General features: G+C 49.3%; 1 protein-coding gene and 2 non-coding genes across 3 annotated transcripts; 1 reads left to right on the top strand and 2 right to left on the bottom strand.

Moving 5' to 3' along the window:
* Window positions 1-1,481: 1,481 nt before the first annotated feature.
* On the bottom strand, window positions 1,482-12,318 carry EEF2 (eukaryotic translation elongation factor 2). Its single transcript, XM_077121142.1, has 15 exons — window positions 12,189-12,318; window positions 10,952-11,166; window positions 9,880-10,061; window positions 9,583-9,794; window positions 8,980-9,158; window positions 8,766-8,871; window positions 8,228-8,341; window positions 7,754-7,892; window positions 7,362-7,557; window positions 5,096-5,354; window positions 4,584-4,691; window positions 3,502-3,855; window positions 2,984-3,166; window positions 2,772-2,904; window positions 1,482-2,202 (listed from the first exon to the last, which is right to left on the bottom strand). Exons 1-15 carry the CDS (start codon window positions 12,189-12,191, stop codon window positions 2,009-2,011), a joined length of 2,577 nt encoding a protein of 858 aa, XP_076977257.1. The 5' UTR covers window positions 12,192-12,318; the 3' UTR covers window positions 1,482-2,008.
* Window positions 9,242-9,306, bottom strand: LOC143651112 (small nucleolar RNA SNORD37). The gene has a single exon (XR_013159849.1). It is a non-coding gene; the product is annotated as a small nucleolar RNA SNORD37 (small nucleolar RNA).
* Window positions 12,319-22,404: 10,086 nt separating the features above from the next.
* TRNAE-UUC (transfer RNA glutamic acid (anticodon UUC)) lies at window positions 22,405-22,476 on the top strand. The gene has a single exon. It is a non-coding gene; the product is annotated as a tRNA-Glu (tRNA).
* The last annotated feature ends 2,585 nt before the right edge of the window (window positions 22,477-25,061 follow it).

The following is a 25,061-nucleotide window of genomic DNA, read 5'->3' as shown; positions in this document are numbered from 1 at the left end:
TTGGAGTCCATTCTCCTTGTTAAAAAGACATAGCAAATTGACAATATTCAAGACTTTTCTGCCATTTCCTTCCAAGTCTTTGGCAGGACTGTGGTGGGAGGACTTCACAAGTCCACAAACCACATGAAAACCCTTGTGCACCTGCATACTAAGAACCAAGTACAACCCCTTCACTTTGCCCGACCCTTCTAGGTCATCCCGCACACTAGCTGGGGCTCAGTGCGGATTCATGATGCACCAAAGAGGCCAGGATGAAGAGCCTGAATAGTCACCAGCGGTCCTTCAGCACTGGAGAACCCTTGCCCATTGCCGGAGGTCAGCTGGCTATCCCAGCTAAGTTTTGAGAACAAAGGAGGGGCACCAGATTGGCAAATCAAGTAGATCTTGGTCAGTACTGGAAACAGACTCCTCCAGGAGAATCTCCTGGCATTTTATATGGGGGCTTTCTTTTAGTGACGCCTCTTCCAAAGCTAGTTCACAGACGCACAAATATATCACTATAATATATAATACTGCTTTGTAAGTTCAATTTCTACAAAATATTTTACTAATTACTATAAAAAATGATCAAACTTCTTGCCCCTCTGGCTGCCAGGAAGCTCACTGCCCATTACAAACCTAACTCAGCAACTAAAACCCAAATACACACACACTTCAAGGACTCATGTTCCCTTCTGCTCCAGCTACTTACATTTCTATAAATGTCTTTTGATACGTTAAGAAACAAATCTTCAGACAACTTTCCTGCAGTGGGCAAATGGGCAGTACAGGGCTATAGACTGGTCACCCCCTCCCAACTGGATGCCCCACTTCTGTGCTTCAGAACCCACTTGCCTCCTGGAGGACAGATCTGAAGGGATAAACTATATACATTATTTTAAAAAGCTTAGACTAAGGTCTGTCTGGTAAAATTCCATGTTTTAGTATCTTTGGCAATTCTACAAAGGAGTATTTGTTGACCTGTTTCTAGCACTAAATTAGCCTTGGGGTTGGCGTCCTGGCCCAGGCACCTTATAAATGAACCCCTAGTAGGCTACTCAGGACTGGGGTGAAGGGAAAGGACGTGATCAGAGTAACCTGGAGCACACCCTCCATCTGTCCTGCCCGAAATTGCTATCGGCTCCAACCACTGGGGATCTACTAAAACCAACAACTCTCCCTTGGCTGCATTTATCACACTTCACGTGCTTAGTAGACACACCAGGACAGGGGATGTGGGAATGGGACCAACCAAGGACACTTGCACCACCACAGAAAGATCCACCGGATGCCCCACCTAGCGGGAGGTGGCTCTGGGTGAAAGCAATAGGGACAGATGAGACCCGTATACCTCGCACCTATCTATGCCTGCCTGTGCCTCCAGATCAGGCCAGGAGCCCAAATTTGAGGCTGTGCTCATGTGTGAGCGTCACCACTGGCCCCACACTCCCCCAAGACGGCCACGCAGGGGTGGGGAACAAAGGCGTGCTGCACACGGACACTCACCACCATGTCAGGTTTATTATTCCAATGGCACTGGTACAGCAGAGGTGCCCGTGGAGACGCCCCAGGGCTTTCTGCCTTTGAGTTTCTGTCCACAGAGATATGGCTGCCCACCTGTTCCTGCCCTTTCCAGAGGAAAACCCACTATGGGCCATTTACCCAAATAAACTTCTTAATGCGTTTTATTTACTATTAATTTTTTTGGACATCTGAATTCCCTCTGAAGAAATGGAAAAAAACCAAAGTGTTGGGTGTCCCATCCCACCTCCCCCACCCCCACCAGCCAAATAAGTCCCTGCAAAGAGGACACTTCTTCTGCTCCTCTTTGACATCCTGAAATAAATATTGGCAGAAACGGCATCAAGTGTTAATGTTGAGTGACGGCCCGGAGCGGGCTCCAGAAACCTTTCAGGCAGAGTCCCTGTGACTGGACAGTCTCGAGGTGTCAGCCAAGCAGGTGGGAGACTGCAGGGCCTGCTGCTGAAGCCACCCCACGCCAGGTCCCCCCGGGGAGTGGAAGGGCCACCTACAACTTGTCCAGGAAGTTGTCCAGGGCAGGGATGCCCTCCTTCAGGCCCTTGCGCTTGCGGGTCTCAGCCACCACCTGGCTGGGCCGGCTGGTGTTGTCGAAGGGGTCTCCAGGCAGGACTTGCCAGTGGTCGAACACGCACTGGGGGAAGGCCTGGCCGCCTGTGTTGGACCTCAGGTCGGCGGTGAAGCCTGTGGGAGGGGCAGGGAGAAGACCATTGGGCAACCCAGGCCAATCACCCAAATCTTGGCTGCCTAGAATCCAAGCCCACCTGGACTGGGTCTGGGGAGCAAGTGAACACCTGTGCACAGATACTCAACGCACTGCCTTGAACTTCACCAGAAATATGCTCAGATGCCACTGCCTAGCACCAGAGGCCCCTCCTGGGACCCTACCCATCCAGAAGATGAGGTGGAGTCCCAGCTCCTGGCCACACTTACCGCAGCCGAAACCTCCTAAACCAAATCTAACCAAGTGGCCTCCTACCAAACCTAACCAAGGGCCCTATCCCTTGGGATAGGGAAGCCACTTTCCCCTGGGTCCACCCACTGGGTGGTGGAACTGGGCCCCCGCCTCCTTTGTAACCATGATCCGGGCAGTCTGGGAGGCCTGGGCCACTGTGTGCACCCCAACTCCCACCCCAACTCCCCACCAGGCCGTCTCCCCTATGTGGCACACGAGCATGAAGATTCGGGATTAAGTACCCTAGGCTGGCTAGCCAGACCAAGAGGCATGGGGGCTGGTAGAAGGCCACACTTACCGAAGGACTCGTTGACAGGCAGGTAGGCCTTCACTACAAACATGGGGGTGCCAGCCACCTGGGACTCCTCAAAGACGTGGCCCCGCTTCCTGTTCAGGACCCCGTAGATGCCACCAACCACTTGTTCTGGGCACTGTCAGGGGAAGGCAAGCTTTGAGTGGCTGTTCAAGAGCTCAGGAGTTGGGGCAGCAGTTGCAGGGCCAGCCTCTCACCTGAATCTCAACAAGGTAGATGGGCTCCATGAGGCGGGGCTGGGCAGTGAGCACACTGGCGTAGAGGCAGCGCCGGGCAGTGGGGATGATCTGGCCACCCCCACGGTGGATGGCATCAGCGTGCAGTGTCACATCATGGACATCAAAGCGAACACCCCGCATGTTCTCTTCACAAAGCGCACCCTGTGTGGGAGGGGCAGAACACTGTCACCAGCTGCGCAGCCACCCACCGCTGCATAACAGACACATGCTGTCTCACCTACTCCGCACGCCAGACCCTCCCGTCGTCCACACCCAAGGAAGGAAACCCACTGGTATGAGTACCTTGCATCCAACAACCAGCTTAGGGTCCGTTAACCAGGGACATAACAATTATTTCTCGAACAAATGAATTCTCCTTGCAAGGTTGTATGAGACAAGAGCTGACCCTGAGCCCCCAGCAGGTGTGAGGACCAACACAGAGCACAGCCGCACACACCCCCTTGGCCCAGCCATGGCTTCCCCCACCGCCCACACACCTCCTTGGTAGCCCACTGGAAGCCAGCCACCACGCTGTCCTTGATTTCATTGAGGTACTGCACGCCCTTGGTGATGTCGGTGAGGATGTTGGGGCCAGTGCCGTCAGGCCCAAAGCACCAGATCTTGCGAGCCTCGGCCACGTCCCACTCGTACTTCTCAGCCAGGTAGCGAGCCCGCTGCTTGAGCTCCTGGCGGGCAGACACCTCGCCCTTGTCGATGTCCTCAGCCAGGCCGTCGGGGAAGGGCCGTGCCTTCATGTACAGACGATTGTGCTTGTTGGGGGACTTCGAGAGGCAGAGCACATTTGACTCTTCACTGACTGTCTCACGGTATGAGACAACTGGGTCGGATTTCTGCAAAAGGAAGGGCACACCAGTCACACCTGCTAGTGGGAAGTGGTGACTTTCCAGGCAATGGCTTTTAAAGCTCTTCCTGGTGAATAAGGACACATGGTCAGGCCGTGGCTCACAAATTGGAACACCAAGCCTGATTTGGTGACACAAAGGTTGCAGTATGAGGTACTCACAGCCAGCCACCCACTGCCAGCAGGATCAACTGAAGAACTACTTGTCTAACAAAATTCTGCACAGCTCTCACAAGTACTACTTGCATAAAGCAAGGTGATGAAGACAGGGCTGGTCCGTTCCTGGTTTGGTTTACTCAGATGTGTTATTATACAGATAGCAATAGAGAAATAACTACTAACCAGTCTACCTGAGACTGTACAGCATCACCTATCTGCAACGTAGGAATTTTTAACACATGCTTACTTGCTATAACCAGAAAAATCAGTGAAAAGGTTTAAGTAGCTTAATGACGAGAACTTATAACAAAGCCCCTAAATCTGGTACAAAACTATTTGCACATCTGAGCTCCTCATTTCTGCAAATAAAGTGTAAAACAAAGAATCCACCAACAGAGGAGCTGGAAGCATGCTACAGACACAAATGCCTGTGCTTTTCCGGAGCCTCTCCACTGTAAGGCCCTCCCTGTCTCAAAGCAGTTTTCCCCAGCCCTCAGCAGGTAAGATGGCAGTACCCACTGGGAAGAACCCTAGGAGACTCCTGTAAGCCTGGCCCACCTTGATGGGGATGCAGGCGTGGTCCTCCTCCAGGTCCTTCAGGCAGATCTCCAGGTGCAGCTCACCGGCCCCTGCGATGATGTGCTCCCCTGACTCTTCAATGATACACTGCAAGGAGTGAACTGTCAGTGTGGAGATATAGGCCCCTGGGGGTCAGACACTCTCAGGCCCCAAAGGAAGCAAGATCCAAGGTCCCCTCCCTCCTGTTGGTTTAGGGGAAGACTTTCAGGGACCTAGGAACCACCAAAGGCGCAAAAGGGCCAGGAACTTGGCCTCTTCCTAACAGTTAACCTCCAAACCCAGAAACCAGTAGGCTTAAGGAGGGTTTACCTGGGTGGGAAATGACTAAGGGGCAATAGCCCCACCTGGTTGTAGGCCAGCAAAAATACACTGGGTTTTCTAAACCAGGCGGAAAAGCCCAACTTCAACCTATAGCAGCCAACTCAGGCACAGCTTCTGCAAAGCACACCCCCACGCCCGCACAAGGTGCCTGCTGACGGAGTGCCACCTACCTGAACCATGGGGTCCGACTTGGCCAGCCGTTTCAGGCCCTCCACCAGCTTGGGCAGGTCAGCAGGGTTCTTGGCCTCCACAGCAACCCTGACAACAGGGCTGACGCTGAACTTCATCACACGCATGTTGTGGGCATGCTCGAAGGTGGTGATGGTGCCTGTCTTCACCAGGAACTGGTCCACCCCCACCAGGCCCACGATGTTCCCACAGGGCACGTCCTCGATGGGCTCCACGTAGCGGCCCATCATCAGGATCGTCCTAGAGAGAAGGGCACATGCCTCAGCTGGAACGGGTCCTGCCAGGTCCCCAGGGGCCAGGAGACAGCCTTCCTGCCTAGAGGCTCACAGCTGGGTCTGTCTGGTACCCCTGTAGTCCACCCCCGAGGGCTGAGGCCCATGACCCCAGTGGGGTGGGTGGTGGCTGTTGCAGGACCATCAGGCACATCTTCGGGGTTGCTGGTTCCACATTGGCTATGGGGCTCTAAAAGGAAATGGGTGCAAACTGGGTGTCCATACACAACAGATGGAAGCTGGACCCCTACCCTCACACCATATACAAAAACCACTCAAAATGGAACTAAGGCCCAAATATAAGAACCAGAACTTTTGAACTCTTGCAAGAAGATACAGGGAAGCATCTTCAGGACCTTGTGTTAGGCAACAGGTTCTTACACTGCAGACTCAAAGTGGATGCAAAAATAGATGAGAACTCATCAAAATCAAGATATTTTGTGAAAAAGACTGTTACACAAACCCTGGGACCTGTCCTGTAACTACCTGAAGAGTGCTTTGAAAACTATTGCTTTTTTTTCTTTGCTCTGTATATATGTTATAAAATAAAAAGACTCATGAAAAAAAAAAGGAAACCTACTCAATGGAAGAAAATACTCAGAAACCACATATCCAACAAAGGTTTAATATCCAATATATTTAAAGAAATCCTACAACAGTAAAAAGACAACCTATTTTAAAAATGGGCCAAGGACATTTCTCCAAAGAAATACAGTCAAAAAAACAAGGAAAACATACTCAACATCATTAGCTATCAGAAAAATCAAATGAAAACCATTTTTTTGAATCGCTATTTTAAAAATGGAAAATTACAAGTGCTGGAGAAAATATGGAGAAACAGGAACACTCATTCATTGTTGGCTGGAATATAAAACGGTGCACCTACCACGGAAGATGGTTTGGTTTCTCAGAAAGTACAGAATTACCATATAACCTGGCAATCCAGCTACTCAGTATATACCCAAAAGAATTGAAAGCAATGACTCAAACAGGGATTTGCATTCCAGTGTTCACTGAACCATTATTCACAAGAGCCAAATGATGGAAGCAACCCAAGCGGCCATCAAGGGACAGAGAAACAAAATGTGACCCATCCATACAATGAGAGTATTATCCACCCGTGAAAAGAAATGCAGTTCCCACACACACAACAACATGAAGGAAATTTAAGACTCTTATTGAGATAAACCAGACACATAAGGACAGATGGTATGACTTCACAGAATACAGGTTACCAGGGGTAAAGGTGGGGGCAGAGAATGGAGAGTTAAGGCTACAATTATATAGTTTCTGTCTACACTTGGGTTCAGCGTAAAGTTTTGGTAATGGAAGGTGGTACACTGTAAGGAATCAAATTATATTATTTGAATGTGATTAGGGGAAAGTTTAAGGTTGTCTATATGTTACGTAAACACATATACATTTTTACTGGAGACAAAAAAAACAAAACCATACAATACAATAAACCCCATCAGAAACAACACATGGTAGTTAATAGTACAATTATAAAAAATGTTCTTTCATAAATCCTAAAAAATACATCTAATAATAAGTGGTTATTAATGGGGTGGTCTGTGGGAACTATTTCATGCTTGAATTTCCTGTAGGCCTACTCCTCAAAAAAGGACATGGGGGCAGCTGCTTTCAGCTCTCCCAGTGGGGGTTTTGCCAAAAGCATCTCGAGAAGGGCAGACAAGGCCCATTCACCATGTCGCCAGTTTCTCCTAGGAGTTCGCTCATCTGCAAAACATAGTACTCAGTACTCGCTGTTCCCTGGGGGCTGGGAAAAGCCTGGAGGAGCTGAGCCCTGGCTATCCTGGGAACACCCCTCAGATGCCACGAGTACTCTGAGCCCCTGAAGAGAAGTTACTTCTTGGGACAGGGCCCGAGGGAGCAGAGGCAGGACGAACCAACCCCCTAGACAGAGCAACCCGGCACCCTGTGAGCCGAGGCTGGAGCCCACGGGCCTGCTCACCTCTGGATTGGTTTCAGGTAGAGGTCCTCCTTCTTCCCGGGTGTGTAATTGGGGCCCATGATCCGGACCTTCAGGCCAGTGGAAACCAGCCCTGAGAAGACCCGTCCAAAGGCATAGAACCGGCCTTTGTCCGAGGTCGGCACCATTTTGGAAATGTACATCATGAGGGGGCCTTTGGGGTCACAGCTTTTAATACCTGAGGAGAGAAATTTCCCGAAGACGAGAGCCGAGAATTACTCTTGTTGCTTAATTGTATGCTTACCTCCCAGAACCCTAAAGCTACACAATGAACCCCCAAAATCATAGGTTTCCATCAGACACCAAGAACCCCAAGAATGGGGAAACACTAGACCCGCAACTCCGCCCTTGTCACATGCAGAGGTGACCCCTACCCATGGCGGCCTCATCATCTGGGGGCCCCTCGTAGAGGAGCTCGCAGCGGTACTTCTGGGCCGTCACTGGGGAAGGCAGGTGGATGGTGATCATCTGCAGCAGGGCGTCTCCGGCAGGCAGCCAGCGGCGCATCACAGCCTGAGAGAGGGAGGGCAGCATCAAAAGTAGAAGTTTGGGGACAACCTTGAGACTCTTGGTGCCAATTACTCACACCTTCCCTCCACTGGGGAACCTGAGGACACCAGAGCAGTATGAGCCCAAAGTCTTGGGCCTGCACAGCCTCCTGACTCTCCCCAGGGAGGTGGAGCTGGCAATGCTTTAAAAGAGCGCAGGGCCAGCCAGAGCCCAAGGGGAAGGGGAGGGAGCACTATCCATCTACCCCCAGTCCCCAAGGGTCTGGGTTGGAAACGTCCAGAGAAATGGTGACCTGAATTTTCCCAGGGACAAATGGGACCCCATCCCCATCTGCTTACCTTCAGGAGTGGCTTGCCTTCCTTGTCTTTATCTTCGCTGTCCAACTTGATGTCTAGCTTCTCAATCAGTTTTGCCGTCTCCTCCTTCTTGAAATTCATGATTGCATCAAACACCTAAAGCCACAGGGGAGTTAGGAGAGCACTAGGAGGCCTGGAGCTGATTTCTGCTAGAAACCAAGACCAGCTCCAGATAAAAGGTTGCAAAAATTCTAGTCTGCTTAATACCAAAGGCCAGGCCCAATAAAGACGAGACAAAGTTTGAAAACCTCACTATGGATTAGAAATCTGTCTCAGAGCTCCAAGATGGGTCTAACACAGTTACCAAAGGCAAGCCCTTCCTCTCGTTCACTACATCTAACTCCAGCCCCGTTTTATATCCAGTTTCAGTTCACATTCCAAGAACGCAGGAGCTGGGGCCTGCCTGGAGCAACCTCCCTGTGCCCTGCGCCAAACCAGGGTGCACCTGGTCAGGTAACCAGCCCTGCAGGAGCCACTAGGTCCCAGAAGTGACAAATTACACTCGGTTCTCTCATCTCACCTTGAAGATAGGGTCAAGGATGAGCTGGCAGAAAGTACGAGGCAGTTTCTTGCCATCAGGGCTGGTGGCAGACTTGCTGAATTTGCCATTGGTGGGGTCGAAGTACCTGAGGGCAGAGAAGGCCCAACCCAACCAGGTTAGAGCAATTGGGTGTGAATGCGGTGGGCCCATCCCTGCCTCAGCTGACCTGCAGCCCCTCCTGGCCGGCACTCACCGGTCACCCCACAGCTTCTTCATCATGTCCTCCACCTTCTTGGCCCGCTCAGCAGGCCCCAGTTGGCCCTCACCCTTGGCAGCAAACTTGGCCACATACATCTCGGCAAACTGCTTCAGGGTGAAGGCCCAGCCATGGAGACCAGACCCAAAGCCAACGGTACCCAGGACAGGGTCGATCTGGAGAGAAAAATAAATTGCAAGGGGCTGTGAGGAGGGCGCCCAGACAGCAACCAGAGATGGAGAGGCCCTGGCACCTCCAGCCTCAGACACTGGATTTCTTCAGAAAATATCAGGTCAAAGTGAAGAAATTTCAGTCATCATGTACCAGGCACCCGTCCAGGTAGTCCCCTTCAGCAGGAGCGAAGGCAGACCCGCTGCCCTCAGCAGACAGGCCACACCGCTCCAGTCTCCCCAAACATCAAGTGCTAAGTGGGATGAGTTTTGAAATCATTCTACCCTCCCCTCTCCTCTATTACCCCAACGCTTTCACATTCCTGGCAAAAATCTCTCAAGAGTCCTTCGCTCCATAAGCACCACTGTCCCTCTAACCCCGGGTTGCAAACCCCACAGGCGCTGGCGGGAGAGGGGACCGAGGACGCACCATAATGTTGCCCATGGGGCCGCTCTCGCCCTCGCCATAGGTGGAGATGATGACGTTGACATTCTCCACGATGCGCTGGAAGGTCTGGTAGAGCTCCTCGGGCTCCAGCTGCAGCTCCAACAAGGCCCGGTCCATCTTGTTCATCATCAAAACTGGCTTGATGCGCTCGGCGATGGCCTGCCGCAGCACCGTCTCCGTTTGCACGCACACGCCTGCAGTGGGGAGAGGAGGCTGCGTGACCCAGGGGGAACACAGGATCTGGGTCCTGGGTTCTCTGCAGGGAGGGCTGGTGCTTACCCGACACGCAGTCTACTACCACGAGGGCACCATCGGTGACACGGAGGGCAGCCGTCACCTCCGAGGAGAAGTCCACGTGCCCAGGGGAGTCAATGAGGTTGATGAGGAAGCCAGAGCCGTCCTTGCTCTGCTTGATGAAGTTCAGATCATTCTCAGAGAGTTCGTAGAAGAGGGAGATTGCACTGAGGAGAGGAATAGCAAGGGGGATGCACAGTCCTGGGTGAAACCACACTAGGAACCCCCACAACCTCTAGGCTCACTCAGTCCCCAACACAGTTAGGCAGCCTAAGGCTGTAATGCCAATAAATACCAAGGGCAGTCACTCAAAGCAGCCGCCTCTACCTGCCCCTCCTCTGCATTACTCATCTCTACAGACAGGCTTCCTACCTGGGACACGCAAGGTCAATCCTCCTTCACCCAAAGGCCAGCTCATCAAACCCACCATGGGATCTTTAAAAAACCAACTGTGCACACAGCCCTAAAGACACCCACAGACCACCTGCTACCTTCCCTCATCTCTTCCAACAGCCCCAGCAGCAAAAAATCTAAGGCAGTGCCCAATCACAAGATGCCAACGCTAAGTCCACTGCCATCACCCTCACCCTGTCGTGAGTTCATCACCCTGGCACTGCTGACGTTTGGGGTGGATGATACTGCTGCAGGCGCCTGTCGTGGGCTGCCTATAGCAACCCCCAGCACTCACTGGTGCCAGGAACACCCTTCCCAGTAGCGACAACCAAAAAGGTTCCCAGACACTGCCAAATGGCCCCTCTGGGGCAGAATTACTCCTTGGGGAAGACAGAGCAACGGGGTTAACCCAATCCTCTCCAAGGCCTCCCAATCCCCAGTACCAGGCAGTCCCTGTACCCGGCACACACGCTGCCTACCTGATCCTCTCCCCTGGACCGAATCTCATCCTCTCCTCCATTCAAGACCAGACCCACGGAACTCAACTCGACTCTGATATTTCAAGTGCCTGCTGTCCACCTCCCCCAACACCCAAGACCCACAGGCACCGGTCAAGTGTCCAGCACCACCCACCCAAGTCCAGAGGTCACCCCGGGGTGCTCACGTCGACTTGATGGTGATGCAACGCTCCTGCTCATCCTTCCGGGTGTCGGTGAAGCGGGTCTCCCCGGCCCGGGCGGAGGCAATGATGCCTGCCTTGCAGACCAATGAGTCCGTCAGCGTGGACTTGCCGTGGTCGACGTGGGCAATGACAGACATGTTCCGGATGTTGGCCTTCTTGTCCATGATGGCCCGGATCTGGTCCACTGTGAAGTTCACCTGGGCACCAGGGGGGCAGGGAGGCTCAGTCCGGGGTTCCCAGCTGCGCACTCAGAATTCAGCCGTGGATGGTCAAATTCCTGGGCCACCCTAATCCCTACCAACTGGCCACTGCAACACCCCTCAAAAACCATTCCCCCTAATCACCAGAGAAACATCTGGGTCTAGCTGTCATTTGGAGGTGACAACCCCACAAAACAGGGTACAGAGACAGTCTTCACGTGTGATGAGACATTTCCTTTCTATCAGCGACAGATGTGAAGCTGATCCATTAAGAAATACTGAGATGAGGACTCACCCAAGACCCCATGGGGTTGCCACTGCCCCCCCCCCCACTTTACTCCACTAGAAAACCTCTTTAAAACCCAAGGTCACCCTCCTACCTGGAAAATGTTTAAGAAGGAGCCACCCACCCTGTGGAATTTCTAAACATGCCACCTTCAGACAAGCTGGGGAACCTTTACGGGGACCCCAGAAGGTACAAGACTCCACATGGTAGCTCTGAAGTCATTCTTTTCGCCATTGGAAGGCACGCAAAGCACAAGGTCCAAAGTCAAGGTTACAAGGTGTCCCAAGGAGGTGAGGGGGGGTCGCTAAATCTTGGTTTTTGCCACCCTGACCCCCGCCGCCCACGGCCCCCCAACCAAAAAGCCCAAGTCAAACTCCAGGCCTGCCGGTTACATAAGGCGCCTCCCTTTCTCGCCGCTGCCACCGCGGCGCCCGCCATTACAACGCCTGCCACATCTTCATCCCCACCCCCACCCCCGCCTCCGCCCCGGCCCGGCCCGGCCTCAGCCTCCGCGAGACCGAGGCGACCCCCGGAACTGGAGTCTGGGGCCCGGCCGAGCGCGGGGCGCGCAGACATGGCGGCGGCCGCTCCCCCAGCCCCGCGCCCGCCGGCCCCGCCGCCGCCATGTCTCCCGCCCGCGTCCCGGGGGCCCCAGCGTCCCACGTCCGGCCCCGCCGGCCCCGCGGAGGCCCCGCCACAGTCCCGGACCGTCGGCCGGCCGGTGTCCGCTCACCATGGTGGCGGATGGCAGTGGATTTTCCCGAGCAGATCCGAGCGAGGCCAGACGCGCCGAGGATGGCGGCGACGACGGCGGAAGAGAACGGTGACGTCAACACCCGGCCCTTTATAGGCCGACGCCGGTTGGGCGGGTCATCTGACCGCTGCGGGGGCGGGGTGAGGCGACGGCGCGCGCAGGCGCAAGGACACGCTCCCGCGTTTAACCCTTGAGGCACCGGCGTGGCACCCCTGGAGTGCGGGGGTCTGCGCCCAACTGGGTTGGGTGCACACTCCGGGGTGAAATAGTCAGGCCCACAAAGCGAAGATCGCCATTTGAGCTGATAATAGTAGTATGCAACTATATCAGCTTGCAAAATGTCAAGCACTTGTTGTTAAAGCGTATTTCATCGTCAAGAGGGTCTGTGGACCGTACCAAGTTCAACTTCCTGGTTTTGATCTTGTTATGTAAAATGATACCCCTGGGGGAAGCTGGGAGAAGAGTACTTGGAACTTCTCAGTACTATTTCTGCAACTCCCTGTGAGTCTGTAATTATTTAAAAATAAAAAGTATTTTAAAAGCACTTGTTTAAAAAAAAAAAAAAGCAGTTGTTAGGGTGGGCCACGGTGGTACAGCAGAGTTCTTGCCTGCCATGCCGGAGACCCGGTTCGATTCCCGGTGACTGCCCATGCAAAAAAAAAAAAATAGCAGTTGTTAATCATATATTTATCCCCCAAATAAAGATAGAGCTCCAACAACATACCAGGTATTATAGGCGCTATCGATAGAGCAGTGAATAAAAGACCTTACTAGCTCCTCCACAATGCGTTTCCTTCCACTCCTTTTCTCTCTGTGTCTCAGTTTCTTCATCTGAAAGATGGAAGTGATCCCACTCTTCCTGGGAAAGTAAAATGAATAGAACACATGATTAGAACCTTAGGCCGCAGTCCCTAAAACACGTTCAGTATTTTAATTAACTCTCACTGCTATTGATGAAACAGCTGTTTATTTCAGGGCCTGGCTTCCAGGTCTCAGGCACCGGGCTAATCGCTTTGCGCGTGCAGTCTTGTTTTCTATCTCATTTTCTCCCCAGAGGGAGGCGCCGGAAGACTATTTAGCATGTGTGTCCTAATCTGACCCCAAGAAACAGTTGTATTTCGGATCTTTGGCTCGATGGAACAAATTGGCAGCCAGTTCAGTCTCTTTATTCTTGAAAAAGAGCCCACCTCGATTCCTGGCACATTAGTAGGCGCTCGGTGAGTATTTCTTGCATCAACGAATGATACTTTCCTTGATGTAAATAAAACTCTCTTCGATAGACTCCCCCCCCCCAACACACTGTAAAATGCAGAGGGACTGCGGTGATTTCCTGGGGCTGCGGGAGGGACAGGTGAGCGCCCTGAAAAAGCAATGCAAATTCGCTTCGGGACTTTAAAATTAACTTGTCCGCCCCTGATCCCTCCCCCGCGAATGTTTTACGGATTTCGTTTTGCGCGATCACAGCTCTGATTGCATTGAGCTAATGATCGCTTTTACTATTACCATCCCGCGTTTAACCCAGGGGGGAACTGAGGCAGACAGGAGATGCTTAATAAGTAGCTCTCAAATGTTCCAGGCTCAGGGTGGCAGAGGGGGGCGTGGCAGAAAGCAGACGTCAATTCCCGGACTCTCCTCGGGGTCTTGCAACACCCAAACCTTGCGTTCTAGGCACGTTTCCTGGTAATTTAACAAGGCACCGCAGGCGTCATTTGGAGGACGCATTTGTAGCAGATGGATATCCAATTTCCCTTTTTTAATATATATATATTTTAAGGAAGTCTTTAATGCATGGAGCACCTACTGTGTGCCGGGTTCCGTGGTGGGCACTTCGCAGCCCTTTGTCCTTTCTTTCCTGCAAAGTGGGGGCATTTCAGAGATGACTCGCAAAGGTTTTCATTGGGGGTGGGGTTGAATTTGCCTTTAGGGGAATTAATTGCTTTTGGAGAAAATTTGGGGAAATGTACATTAAGGAAGGGAGGGAGTTTAGGGGGAATAAGGGAGCTTTAGGTCCTCCCTTCCCCCCACCCCCGTTGCCCCTTTGGGACCTCAGCCTCACAGCTGCTAGAGATGGGACCGAGGGTAGAGATGGGACCGACAGCAGAGAGGGGCGTCTCCCCACTGCCACCGCACCCCGCGCTTAGCAGAAAGCAGGAGGGGGGGATTCGGCAGGGAGCAAAAGCTCTGCTGAATTGATTATTTCAGGGTCTGCAGTAATAAATCCAGGCGGGAACGGGGAGCGGTGAAGCACCGGGAATCTAAACGCCAACAAAAAATTCACCTCCGCAGAGGGGCTCTGCTGCGCGTGCGCCTGCTGCGGCACCGGGGAGGGCTCGGCGACCCGCCAGCGACCCCTGCTGCCCACCCGCCGACAGTGCACGCCGCTCCTCCCTGTTTTTCTATGATTTATGGAATGCTTCCTTAGGCACCTCCCATAAACCCTTAAAATCAATTCATTCATTTAATTCTCCTCACCTCCCGGGCTTTGGGTGGGCTCGTTGACCAATGAAGAAACCGAGATTCAGCGAAGTGTTTTGTCCAATGTAGGGCAGCTAGTAAGGGTAGAGCAGAGACTGATTCAAAAAAGCATCCACCTTGCCTAGAGCATGAGATTTTATAGGTTTCTCCAGAGTGATGCCCAGATAAATCCCAGAGCGGTTTGAACAGTGAATAGGGAAGTATTTGCAGAGCTCCCCTTGGGGGAATGGTGAGAAAGGGGGAAAATTCAACTTCCCCAAATAGAGAATTCTTGATATTCTCACAGGCAGTGGGGACAGCCAAAGCAATAGGCCAAGCCTCCAGTCTTGGGGTTTGTTCATATGAAACTTAATCCCACAGAGGATAGGTCAAGCCTACTTAAAATTAGGCCTAAGAGTCACTCCCAAGAGAACCTCTTCTGTTGCTCAGATGTGGCCTCTCTCTCCCTCTCTCTCTCCCTCGCTCTCTCTCTCTCTCTCTCCCCCCCCCCCCAACTCACTGCCCTCCCCCTCTCTACGTGGGACATGACTCCCAGGGGTGTGGACCTTCCTGGAAACGTGGGACAGAGATCCTGGAATGAGCTGAGACTCAGCATCAAGGGACTGAGAAAACCTTCTCGACTAAAATGGGAAAGAGCAAAATGAGACAAAAATAAAGTGTCAATGGCTGAGAGATTCCAAACAGAGTCAAGAGGTTATCCTGGAAGTTATTCTTACGCATTAAATAGCTATCACCTAGATTGATAAGGTATCATGGAGAGGCTGGAGGGAACTGCCTGAAAATGTGGAGTTGTGCTCCAGTGGCCATGTGTCTTGAAGATAATTGTATGATGATATGGCTGTCGGAGAATGACTGTGTGATTGTGAAAACCTTGTGTCTGATGCTCTTTTTGTCTACCTTATCGACGGACAAGTAAAACATATGGATGAAAAATAAATAAATATTGGGGGAACAAATGTTAAAATAAATTTAGTAGACTGAAATGCTGGTGATCGGTGAAGGGGAGGGGTAAGGGGTATGGTATGGATGAATTTTTTCAGTTTTCTTTTCATTGCTATTTCTGAATTGATGCAGATGTTCCAAGAAATGATCATGGTGATGAATATACAACTATGTGATGATGGTGTGAGTTATTGATTATTTAACTAGAATAGAATGATCATATGATAAGAATGCTTGTGTTTGTATGTGGTTACGTATCACAAATAAAAAATTAATTAATTAAAAAAAAAAGCATCCTCTTAAAAATGGTTAAATGGGGGCCCAGAAAGGACAGGGCCCTGGATGTGGGGTGCTGGACTGGCCTGGGTGAAAGAAGTGATCATGAACCAGGAGAAAAGGAAGGCAGTGCGTGCAAAAAGAAAGTGACTCATTGAACAGCTACAGCTGATGGTGACAAAACTTCAATTCTCATTAAAGCAATTAGGGGTAAAGAAGATCTCTGGGATTAAGGAGGTGAATATATTTACAAACGAAAGAACGGTGATGTGCTTTCACAACACTAAAGTTCAGACACCCTCACCCCTCACCCGACACACTGAGACAAAGCAAGTGGCAGCATCTTAAACCACCAGTGGTGCTAGTTTTAAAGAGTCTTGAAACTCCGCCCAAACAATCTGGGGATGGAAAAGTACCATTTGCCTACCGGAGACTGGGGGGAAGGATGAAAGTTCCAGATCTTGCAGGGGAATTTTCATGGGGCTGCCAAGGACAAGGCAAAATATGTTCAGTCAAATTCTGACGGAGACAGAATTTGAAGAAGTTCTGTGGAGCTGCTATTTAAGATTATGACTGCTTTTTATGTTTATGGATCTAAGAAAGCCTGGATTTATAAAATGTTTCAGCTCAAGGACATTGCAGCTCTTTTCAGCTATTGCTCATGCACAATTCATTCTTTGCAGTTGATTAAGCTGAAGAAGCCAGGGAATAAAGGATAAAGCTTGAAAACAAAGATGAATAAAGTTGTCTGCTTAGTTAAAAAAAAGTTCGTGTTATAGAACCAAAATTGAAAGTTCATATTTTTCAAAAGGAAACAACCCTGCCCCACTACTGGATGTATTTTCAGACTTGGATAATCAAACCCAAACGTCTTGAGTTTAAATTCTGCCCCTCGGTGGCTGTGTTACATTGGGCAAGTCGCTTAGCCTCTCTGAGCCTCAGATTCTGCATGTAAAATATGGAATACTATCAGATCCTATTTGATGGGGTTTTTGTGAGGCTTAAAGAAATTAATACAGAGAAAGCACCTAGCATGCAGCATCTGGCAGACAGTGTTTAAGTGTTTGTTCGCAATTATGCAATAGAAACAGATTTTGTATACACTGTACTATCATCAACCAGCCTACAAGCATTTATTAGGCGCCTACCACATTCCGACAAGGCCAGGGCTGGGATACCTTGGACACAAAATTTAAGGAATTCAAAAAACCTCAGTAATCAAGATAATATCTTCATAAAATTTTTTTTAAAAAGTGAAGGTCAAAAAGTCCAAAATTTTAAAGAAAGGCAGGTTCAGTGCCACATACTTTTCCTTTTGCCACAGCATCCAGTAGTGCTCTGCACAGTTCTTAGTTATTTTTGTCCCAGCCCCTGCTGCACACCCTAACGCCCTATTGTGTTTCATTCTTAGGAAAGGGCATTTTGCCTTCCATTGGACCTTTGAGCAAATTGGAGCCGAGGGAAATCTGAGAATGTGTGATAAGGACAGAAGTTCCAGGCAAAAGCTGGTGGGTGATCTTTGAGCTGTGCTTAGTCCTCATGGCAGAAACGGGCTGGCTTGCCACCTTCTCGGGGATCTCCCCACGGAATTGGCATAGCAGCCCCCATTTCCAGAGGCATAAACCAGGTCTCAGGAGTGTGACAGCTGGGTTCCCAAGAGTCTTTGGGGGACCTCCATGAGAGCCCTTAGCAAGCTGTTTTGCATTTCTTTCATTTTAAGCTGCCCCTGGGACCTCTGGGCAAGGGGACTTTCCATCAGAGCCGCCCCACGCCCTGAAGGCAAACACACCCAACAGCTTTGCACCCTCACTCAACCTTTTGCCCTGGTTTACAATTTCTCCCCAAACCTAATTCCACACATCCCTAAGGCCTAGCACATGTTGGCTCAGCAAATATTTCCTGGGAGGCTCTTGTGTGTCTGGTGCTGTTGTCGGCGTGGGTGATGCAGCCATGAGAAGCAGTCAAGAATCCCTGTCCTGGTGATACGTGACCTCTTGGTGCAGGAAGCAGGCATCCAATGTGTGCACAAATTGAACCTTTCAAATTGTGCTGGGAAAGAAAAGTGGCATGAGCAGTGAGAAGATATAACAGGGGAGGGTTATCATCTAGCCTAGAAAATTAGGGAGGACTTCCTGGAAGAGGTGATCCACCCGCTGATACCTAAGAGATAAGAAAGAGGGGCAAAAGTGGGGAGGGCGAGCCAGGGATTTGGGAACAGCAAGTGCAAAGGCCCTGAGACGGGAAGCAAGTTGGAGGTACGGAATGAAAGCCGGTGTGGCTGCTTCAAACCCTTCCCCCTGCCCCAGCAAACTGCAATGCTCTAGAAGAAAAATACAGGGAAACGTCTGCATTAGACGGATCTGCCTGGGCATGACTCTAGGACAAGGGTTGGCAATTTTTCCTTCAAAGGCCAGATAGAAAGTATTTTCAGTTTTGTGGGCCACACACCATTTCTATTGCAATGAACGAAACAGACGACACACAAAGGAATGGGTGTGGCTGCGTGCCAATAAAACTTTATTGGTGGACACAAAAATGTGCATTTTGTATCCTTTCTGCAAGCTTGAAATAGTTTTTTTTCTTTCGATTTTTTTTTCCCCCAACCATGTAAAAACCCTTCTTGGTTTGTGGGGCATACAAAAACAGGCAGCCTGGCCAGGTTTAGCCCCAGGGGGGGCAGAGTTTTCTGGCTCCTGCTCTAGGAAAGGGGTACCCCTATAATTTGTCATCCAAACAGGGACAATTTTTTATTGTAAAGTTGCAATTGAAGTTTAACCTCTGTATGGAAAGGTCACAGAACAGTCATGGAAAACTTTGATTTTCTTTTTTTTTTTAACAAACCACGAATCCCAGGGAACAGCTCAGAGATTAATATACAAAAGCTGGCCAGCCCCCCCCCCCCAAAAAAGACCCCTGTATGCCTCTCCCACTCACTGCCTTTCCCCCAAGATTCCTTTTTTGCATTTTTTAAAACATTTTTTTATTTTGAAATATAACATATATACGAAACAATCAATTTCAAAGCACAGCACAATAATTAGTTGTAGAACAAGATTTCAGAGTTTAGTATGGGTTACAATTCCATACTTTTAGGTTTTTCCTTTTAGCTGCTCTAAAATACTGGAACTTAACAGAAATATCAATTTAATGATTCCACAATCATATTTGTTTGTCAAAACCCTACCTTCTCTGTATAACTCCACCATCACCTTTAATCTCTGTATCCCACTCTTTAGGGGTATTTGGGCTATGCCTATTCTAGTTTCTTCACGTTGGAAGGGTCTGTCACTAATATAGGGAGATGGAACTAGCTGATGTTCTGGAGAGGCTGGGCCCTCTAGGTTTTAGGACTTCTCTGGTCCAGGGACCCATCTGGAGTCTGAGGTTTCTGGAAAGTAAACTTAGTGCAGGGAACCTTTGTCGAATCTCAGATAGAGCCCTGGATGTTCTTTAGGGTTAAAAGAGTGACGTTGGTTGAGGGTTGGCAAACCATGTCTTTTTTTGCCTGTTTTTGAACTTCCAGCTTCTTGCCTTGAATATGGCTTGCAAAATTTATCTTCGTTGTTTTTGGTGGCTGGACTTTTTTCATTCTCATGGCTGTGGATTCTTCTTGTGAATGTGCCACGATTTACTTCCATACTTTACTGTTGGTGAACATTCGGGTTGTTTCAAGTCTGGGACCATGATGTATAAAACTGCTATGGAAGGTTCTAGAATGTGTCCCGACAGCACTTTTGTTGGGGTCCCAGAAAAGCGAGATGAGTTTGAAAGCAGAAAGGAGCTCTGATTTCATTGCTCCAGGACGATCCATGAAAACCAGGCTCTTCTTGGGCCTCTCAGGATGGGTGGTCACCCTGTTTATGGAAGGGATGTGTGAATGGAGTCCCCCAAGAGAGAATTCCCCCTGCCCCCGATATATCTCATGCCAGCTCTAAACCTCATCTGTAAAATTGAAAAGACAAGGCAACACTCTCTCTAAGCCTAACTCTGCAAGTGAAATCATTACCCTCCCCTCTGCATGGGACATGACATCCAGGGGTGAAAGTCACCCTGGCACTGTGGGATCAACAATTCGGTGCTGACCAACAGGGGGAAAAGAAGTGTAACTAATAAAGTATCAGTGGCAGAGAGAGTTCAAATAGAGTCGAGAGGCTACTCTGGAAGTTGCTCTTACGCAAGCTTCAGTTAGACATTGCTGCCTATCATGACTTGCCAAACCCCAAGCAAAACCATTCCTGCCAATCCTAAAGAACATCTAGGGCAATATATAAGATTCTACAAAGCTTCCATGCACTAGGATAACTTTCCAGAAACCTACAACCTCCAGATGGGTCCCTGGGCCAGATAAGTCCTGTAACCAAGAGGGCGCAGCTTCTCCAGAACATCAGCTAGTTCTATCTCCCTATATTAGTGACAGACCCTTCCAACGTGAAGAAACTAGAATGGGCATAGCCCAAATACCCCTAAAGAGTGAGACAGAAAGATCAAAGGTGATGATGGAGTTATACAGAGAAGGTAGGGTTTAACAAACGAATATGACTGCTGAATCATTAAATTGGTATTTCTTTTTAGTTTCCAGTGTCTTAGAGCAGCTAGAAGGAAAAACCTAAAAATGTGGAATTGTAACCCATATCAAACTCTGAAATCTATTCTACAACTAATTGTTGTGCTGTGCTTTGAAATTTATTGCTTTTTTGTATATATGTTCTTTTTCACAAAAAAGAAGAAAAAAGTCTATTGCAATGATAAAAAATATTTATTCCTTCTAGCCTCCTGTATTCGGGTATGATAGCCCATGACAAACTCTGGGCCTGTATCTCCTTGCTAAAGAGTGCTTTGAAACTTGCTTTTTTCTTCTTTTGCTTTGTATATATGTTATATTATATGAGAAAAAAAGTTAAAAAAAAATTGAAGAGGCAGTTATTGTCCTACATCGCTCTATCAAACCCGGAGGCGATTCTGCAATGTCTGAGGACATTTTGGGTTGTCACCACTGGGGAAGGGGAGCTTCTGGCATTGAGTGGGATGAGGGGAGCCCAGGGAAGCTGCTCAGCACCCCCCAGTGCCCAGGACGATCCCAAATGCCAACAGTGTCGAGGCTGAGAAACCCTGAAACTGATTATTTAAAACTATAACATTCTTTAAATATTTCAGAATTCCTGTGCAGATTATATTCATTCATTAGGCAGCTATTTAGTGAATACTTCCCGTGCACCAGGACTTCATGGAGGGGTTGGGGACACAGCAGAGAAGAGAGCAAGCCTCTCTGTCCTGGGGGTGGACAATAAATAAATGCATAAAATATATGATATGTCAGAGGGTGAGCAGTGCTGTGGAGACAAGCAAAGCGGGATCAGGGATTGAATCCAGAGAACAGATAAAAGGAAATATTTTATACAATTAGGGGCATGAGATAGAGAAAGGCCTTTCTCAATAACAAATATCTGAACAGAGACCTGAATTGAGGGAGGGATGAAACCAAGTGGAGATCTGAGGGGAAGAGCGTATCTGTGCAAAGGCCCTGCCGCACCACCAGGCCTGGCGTGTTAGAGGGGCAGCGAGGAGGCACTCCTGGATGGAGCGGAGGAAGTGAGGGGAGGGCAGGGAGGGGATGGGGCAGGGCATGCAGGGCCTGGGGTGCTGCAGGGAGGACTTGGGCTTTTTCCCACAAGGCAGGTTGGAGCTATGGAGGGCTGTAGGCAGAGGAGGGACGGCCCCTGACACAGGTGCTCACTGGCTCCCTCTGGCGGCCATAGGGGGAAACAGACTGTGTTCCCGCCCCGCCCCCACCCCACCCCCACCCCCACACAAACTTCCCTGGGACCTGCAGTTGGGGGGCAGGAGAAGGGGTTCAGGGAGGAGAGAAGTGGACATTTGGGGGATAGATTTTGATGATGGAGCAAATAGTTTGGGCCTGGTCAAAAAGAAACAGGGGGTGGGCCACGGTGGCTCAACAGGCAGCGTTCTCTCCTGCCATGCTGGAGACCCCGGTTCGATTCCCGATGCCTGCCCACGCAAAAAAAAAAAAAAAAAGGAAATGGGAAGCTTGCATCGGCTGAGACAGGAAGGAGGCTGGCACAGCAGGTCCTGTGACGTTGAGTGTGACACACCACGGGACCCCCGCATGGGGATATAAAGGGGCCATCATCTGGACGCCTAGGGAGCTCAGAAGGGTACCTTCCTGATACCTGATAAATAGCAGGAGTCTGTCAACATCCAACAGCTTGGGAACTGAAGGCCATCATACAAAGTTCTGGCAAGAGGGTTTTAGGTTTTAAGAAAGTATGGCCACATGAGGCCCAGTGGATGGAGGTGGCTGAAAGATGAGGGGCCAGCCTCTCCAGAACATCAACTTGTTCCATCCCCCCATCCCATATTATCGACAGCCCCTTCCAACATGAAAAAGCTACAATGGGCATAGCCCAGATACCCCTAAAAAGTGGGGGGGAAGGTCAAAGATGAAGGTGGAGTTATACAGAGAAAGTGGGCTTGAAAAATGAGTGCATGGGTGGTTCAGTGGTTAGAATGCCTGCCTTTCATGTGGGAAACCTGGGTTCGATTCCCAGTCCATGCACCGCCCCCAGAGAGAAAACAGGAGTATAAGTACTAACCACTCTGAAGTCTGTTCTACAACTAATTGTTGCAGTGTACTTTGAAATGATTGCTTTTTTGTATATATGTTATTTTTCCCCCAAAAAAAGAAAAAGAAGAGAAGGAAGAGTATAACAGAGAAGATAGGATTTAACAAATGCGTACAACTGCTGAATCAATATACTGATATTTCTTTTGGCATCTTGGAGCAGCTAGACGAAAAAATGAAAAATCACGGAACTATAACCCATACCCACCTTTAAAATCTGTTGTATAACTCCTTGTTAAAATGTACTTGGAAACGTATTGCTTTTTTGTATATATGTTATTTTTCACAATTAGAAAAATGTTAACATTTTAAAAAAGAAAAGTGTGGAATCCCCTGGAAATCTTGAATTTCTGGAATCACCCTTATTTAATCTGGCCCAGTGAAAAATGACCTCCTTTTTTTTGTTTCCAGCTATGTTTTTATCCTGAGCCTCTGGAAGGCAAAGGAGAGAAGGAATTACTTTAACCCAGTGATTTTCAGCTGGGGCGATTTTGTCCCCATGAGCTGTCTGGGGACAATTTGGGCTGTGACTGCTGACATTGAGTGGGTGGAGGGCAGGGAGGGGACTCAGCTCCAGAGCCCAGATGCCCCCCAGCCCACCCCTGCGGCCAAGAATGACGAGCCCCCAGTGTATTTTGCCAATTTTATATTTTTTTATTGTGAAAAATAACATGTGTACAAAAAAGCAATACATTTCAAAGCACTCTGCAACAAGTAGTTGTAGAACAGATTTCAGAGTTTGGTATGGGTGACACTTCCACAATTTCGGGTTTTTCCTTCTAGCTGCTCCAAGATATTGGAGACTAAAAGAAATATCAATAGAATGATTCAGCAGTTGTACTCATTTGTTAAATCCTATCTTCTCCCCACCATCACCTTTGATCTTTCTCCTACTCTTTAGGGATATTTGGGCTATGTCCATTCTAACTTTTTCATGTTGGAAGGGGCTGTCGATAATATGGGATGGGAGGATGGAATGAGCTGATGTCCTTGGAGAGGCTGGGCCCTCTGGGGTCCAGGACTTATCTGGCCTAGGAACCCTCTGGGGGTTGTAGGTTTCTGTAAAGTAATCATAGTGCATGGACCCTTTGCAGAATCTCAGATAAAGTCCTAGGTGTTTTTTGGGCTTGGCAGGAATGGTTTCAGTTGGACAGACTCCACTGTTGGGCGGTCCATTTGGGCCAGATGTAGAGTGCACAGTGCCTTTCAAGCCTTGTGATGCTTCCAGTTAGGAAGTCTTTCTCCCATTTTACAGAGGGGCAAACCAAGACCTTCCCATCCCTCACATGGGATTCAGACCCCAGGGCCCAGACCCACCTCCTGGGGTTAATAGAACCCACAAAGTCCCAGGAGTTCGTCTCATCACCCCAGCTCCAATTCCACATCTCCACATCCCCAGAACTGAGCTTCCAGCTCCCTCTCCCCATCCAAATCCTGTTTCCTTTGTTTATTATTATAATTCTTTTTTTGCACAGGCAGGCACTGGGAATCGAACCCTGGTCGCCGGCATCACCGGCAAGAATTCTGCCGCTGAGCCACGGTCGCCCCGCCCCCTTTATATTTTCTAAATTGAGAGATACGTCATAAAATTCACCCTTGGAGAGCCTGCAATTCAGTGCCGATTCATAAAATCGCAATACCATCACCACTGCCCATTTTCAGAAAATTGTCATCACCCTCCCCTCCCCAAATAAAAATAAATTATAGGAAATATCCAGAATAGGGGCTGGGGGAGGGGGATAAGGGGGTGACGGGTAAGGGGCATGGGGTTTCTTTCGGGGCTGATGGCAATGCTTTCACGTTAGAATTTGGTGATACTGAAAGTCATCCGATTGTGTTCTTAGAACAAACCTCTTTGATGCCATCGGTTTCTCTCTGTCCCCTCCACCCCCCACCCCAACTTGGCCCACGTCCCCTAAGCTTGTCAGGACAACTGTGCCTGGTCTCCTCTGGTCTCCTCATTTCCACTGCTGTCCCTCCACAGTCCATTTCCACGCAGCTGGCAAGTGGACCTGGGTTTACCCCACGATGCAAACCCTTCAATGGCTTAACTTCACCACCGGGCTGAAATTCAAACTCTTCATGAGGAAACCTAATAAGGTTGGCAATTAAGCTGTGAGCTCCGGCCATGATTTGTTACTTTTATTATTATTACAATTTTACTCATCTGGGAGACCCTAAAATCTGGGGAAACCAGACAAAGGGATTTGGGTAGTGCAGGTATGAACGGGGAACGTCAGAGCCTGAAAAATCTACAAATGGGAAGTGATAACTTGAGAGTTTTCTCCTGCAGTTTTTTTTATTTATTTATTCATTAATTTAAAAAATTAACAAATGAAATAAAAATTAACATAGATAATCAGTAATTCACAATATCATCACACAGTTGCATATTCATCATTTCTTAGAACATTTGCATCCATTCAGAAAAAGAAATAAAAAGACAATAGAAAAAGAATTAAGACGAAAACAGAAAAAAAAAAGATTATACCTACCATACCCCTTACCCCTCGCTTTCA

This window comes from Tamandua tetradactyla, chromosome 11 (assembly GCF_023851605.1).
Source record: "Tamandua tetradactyla isolate mTamTet1 chromosome 11, mTamTet1.pri, whole genome shotgun sequence".
Lineage (NCBI taxonomy): Eukaryota > Metazoa > Chordata > Mammalia > Pilosa > Myrmecophagidae > Tamandua > Tamandua tetradactyla.
This window is presented reverse-complemented; position numbering and strand designations above follow the sequence as displayed.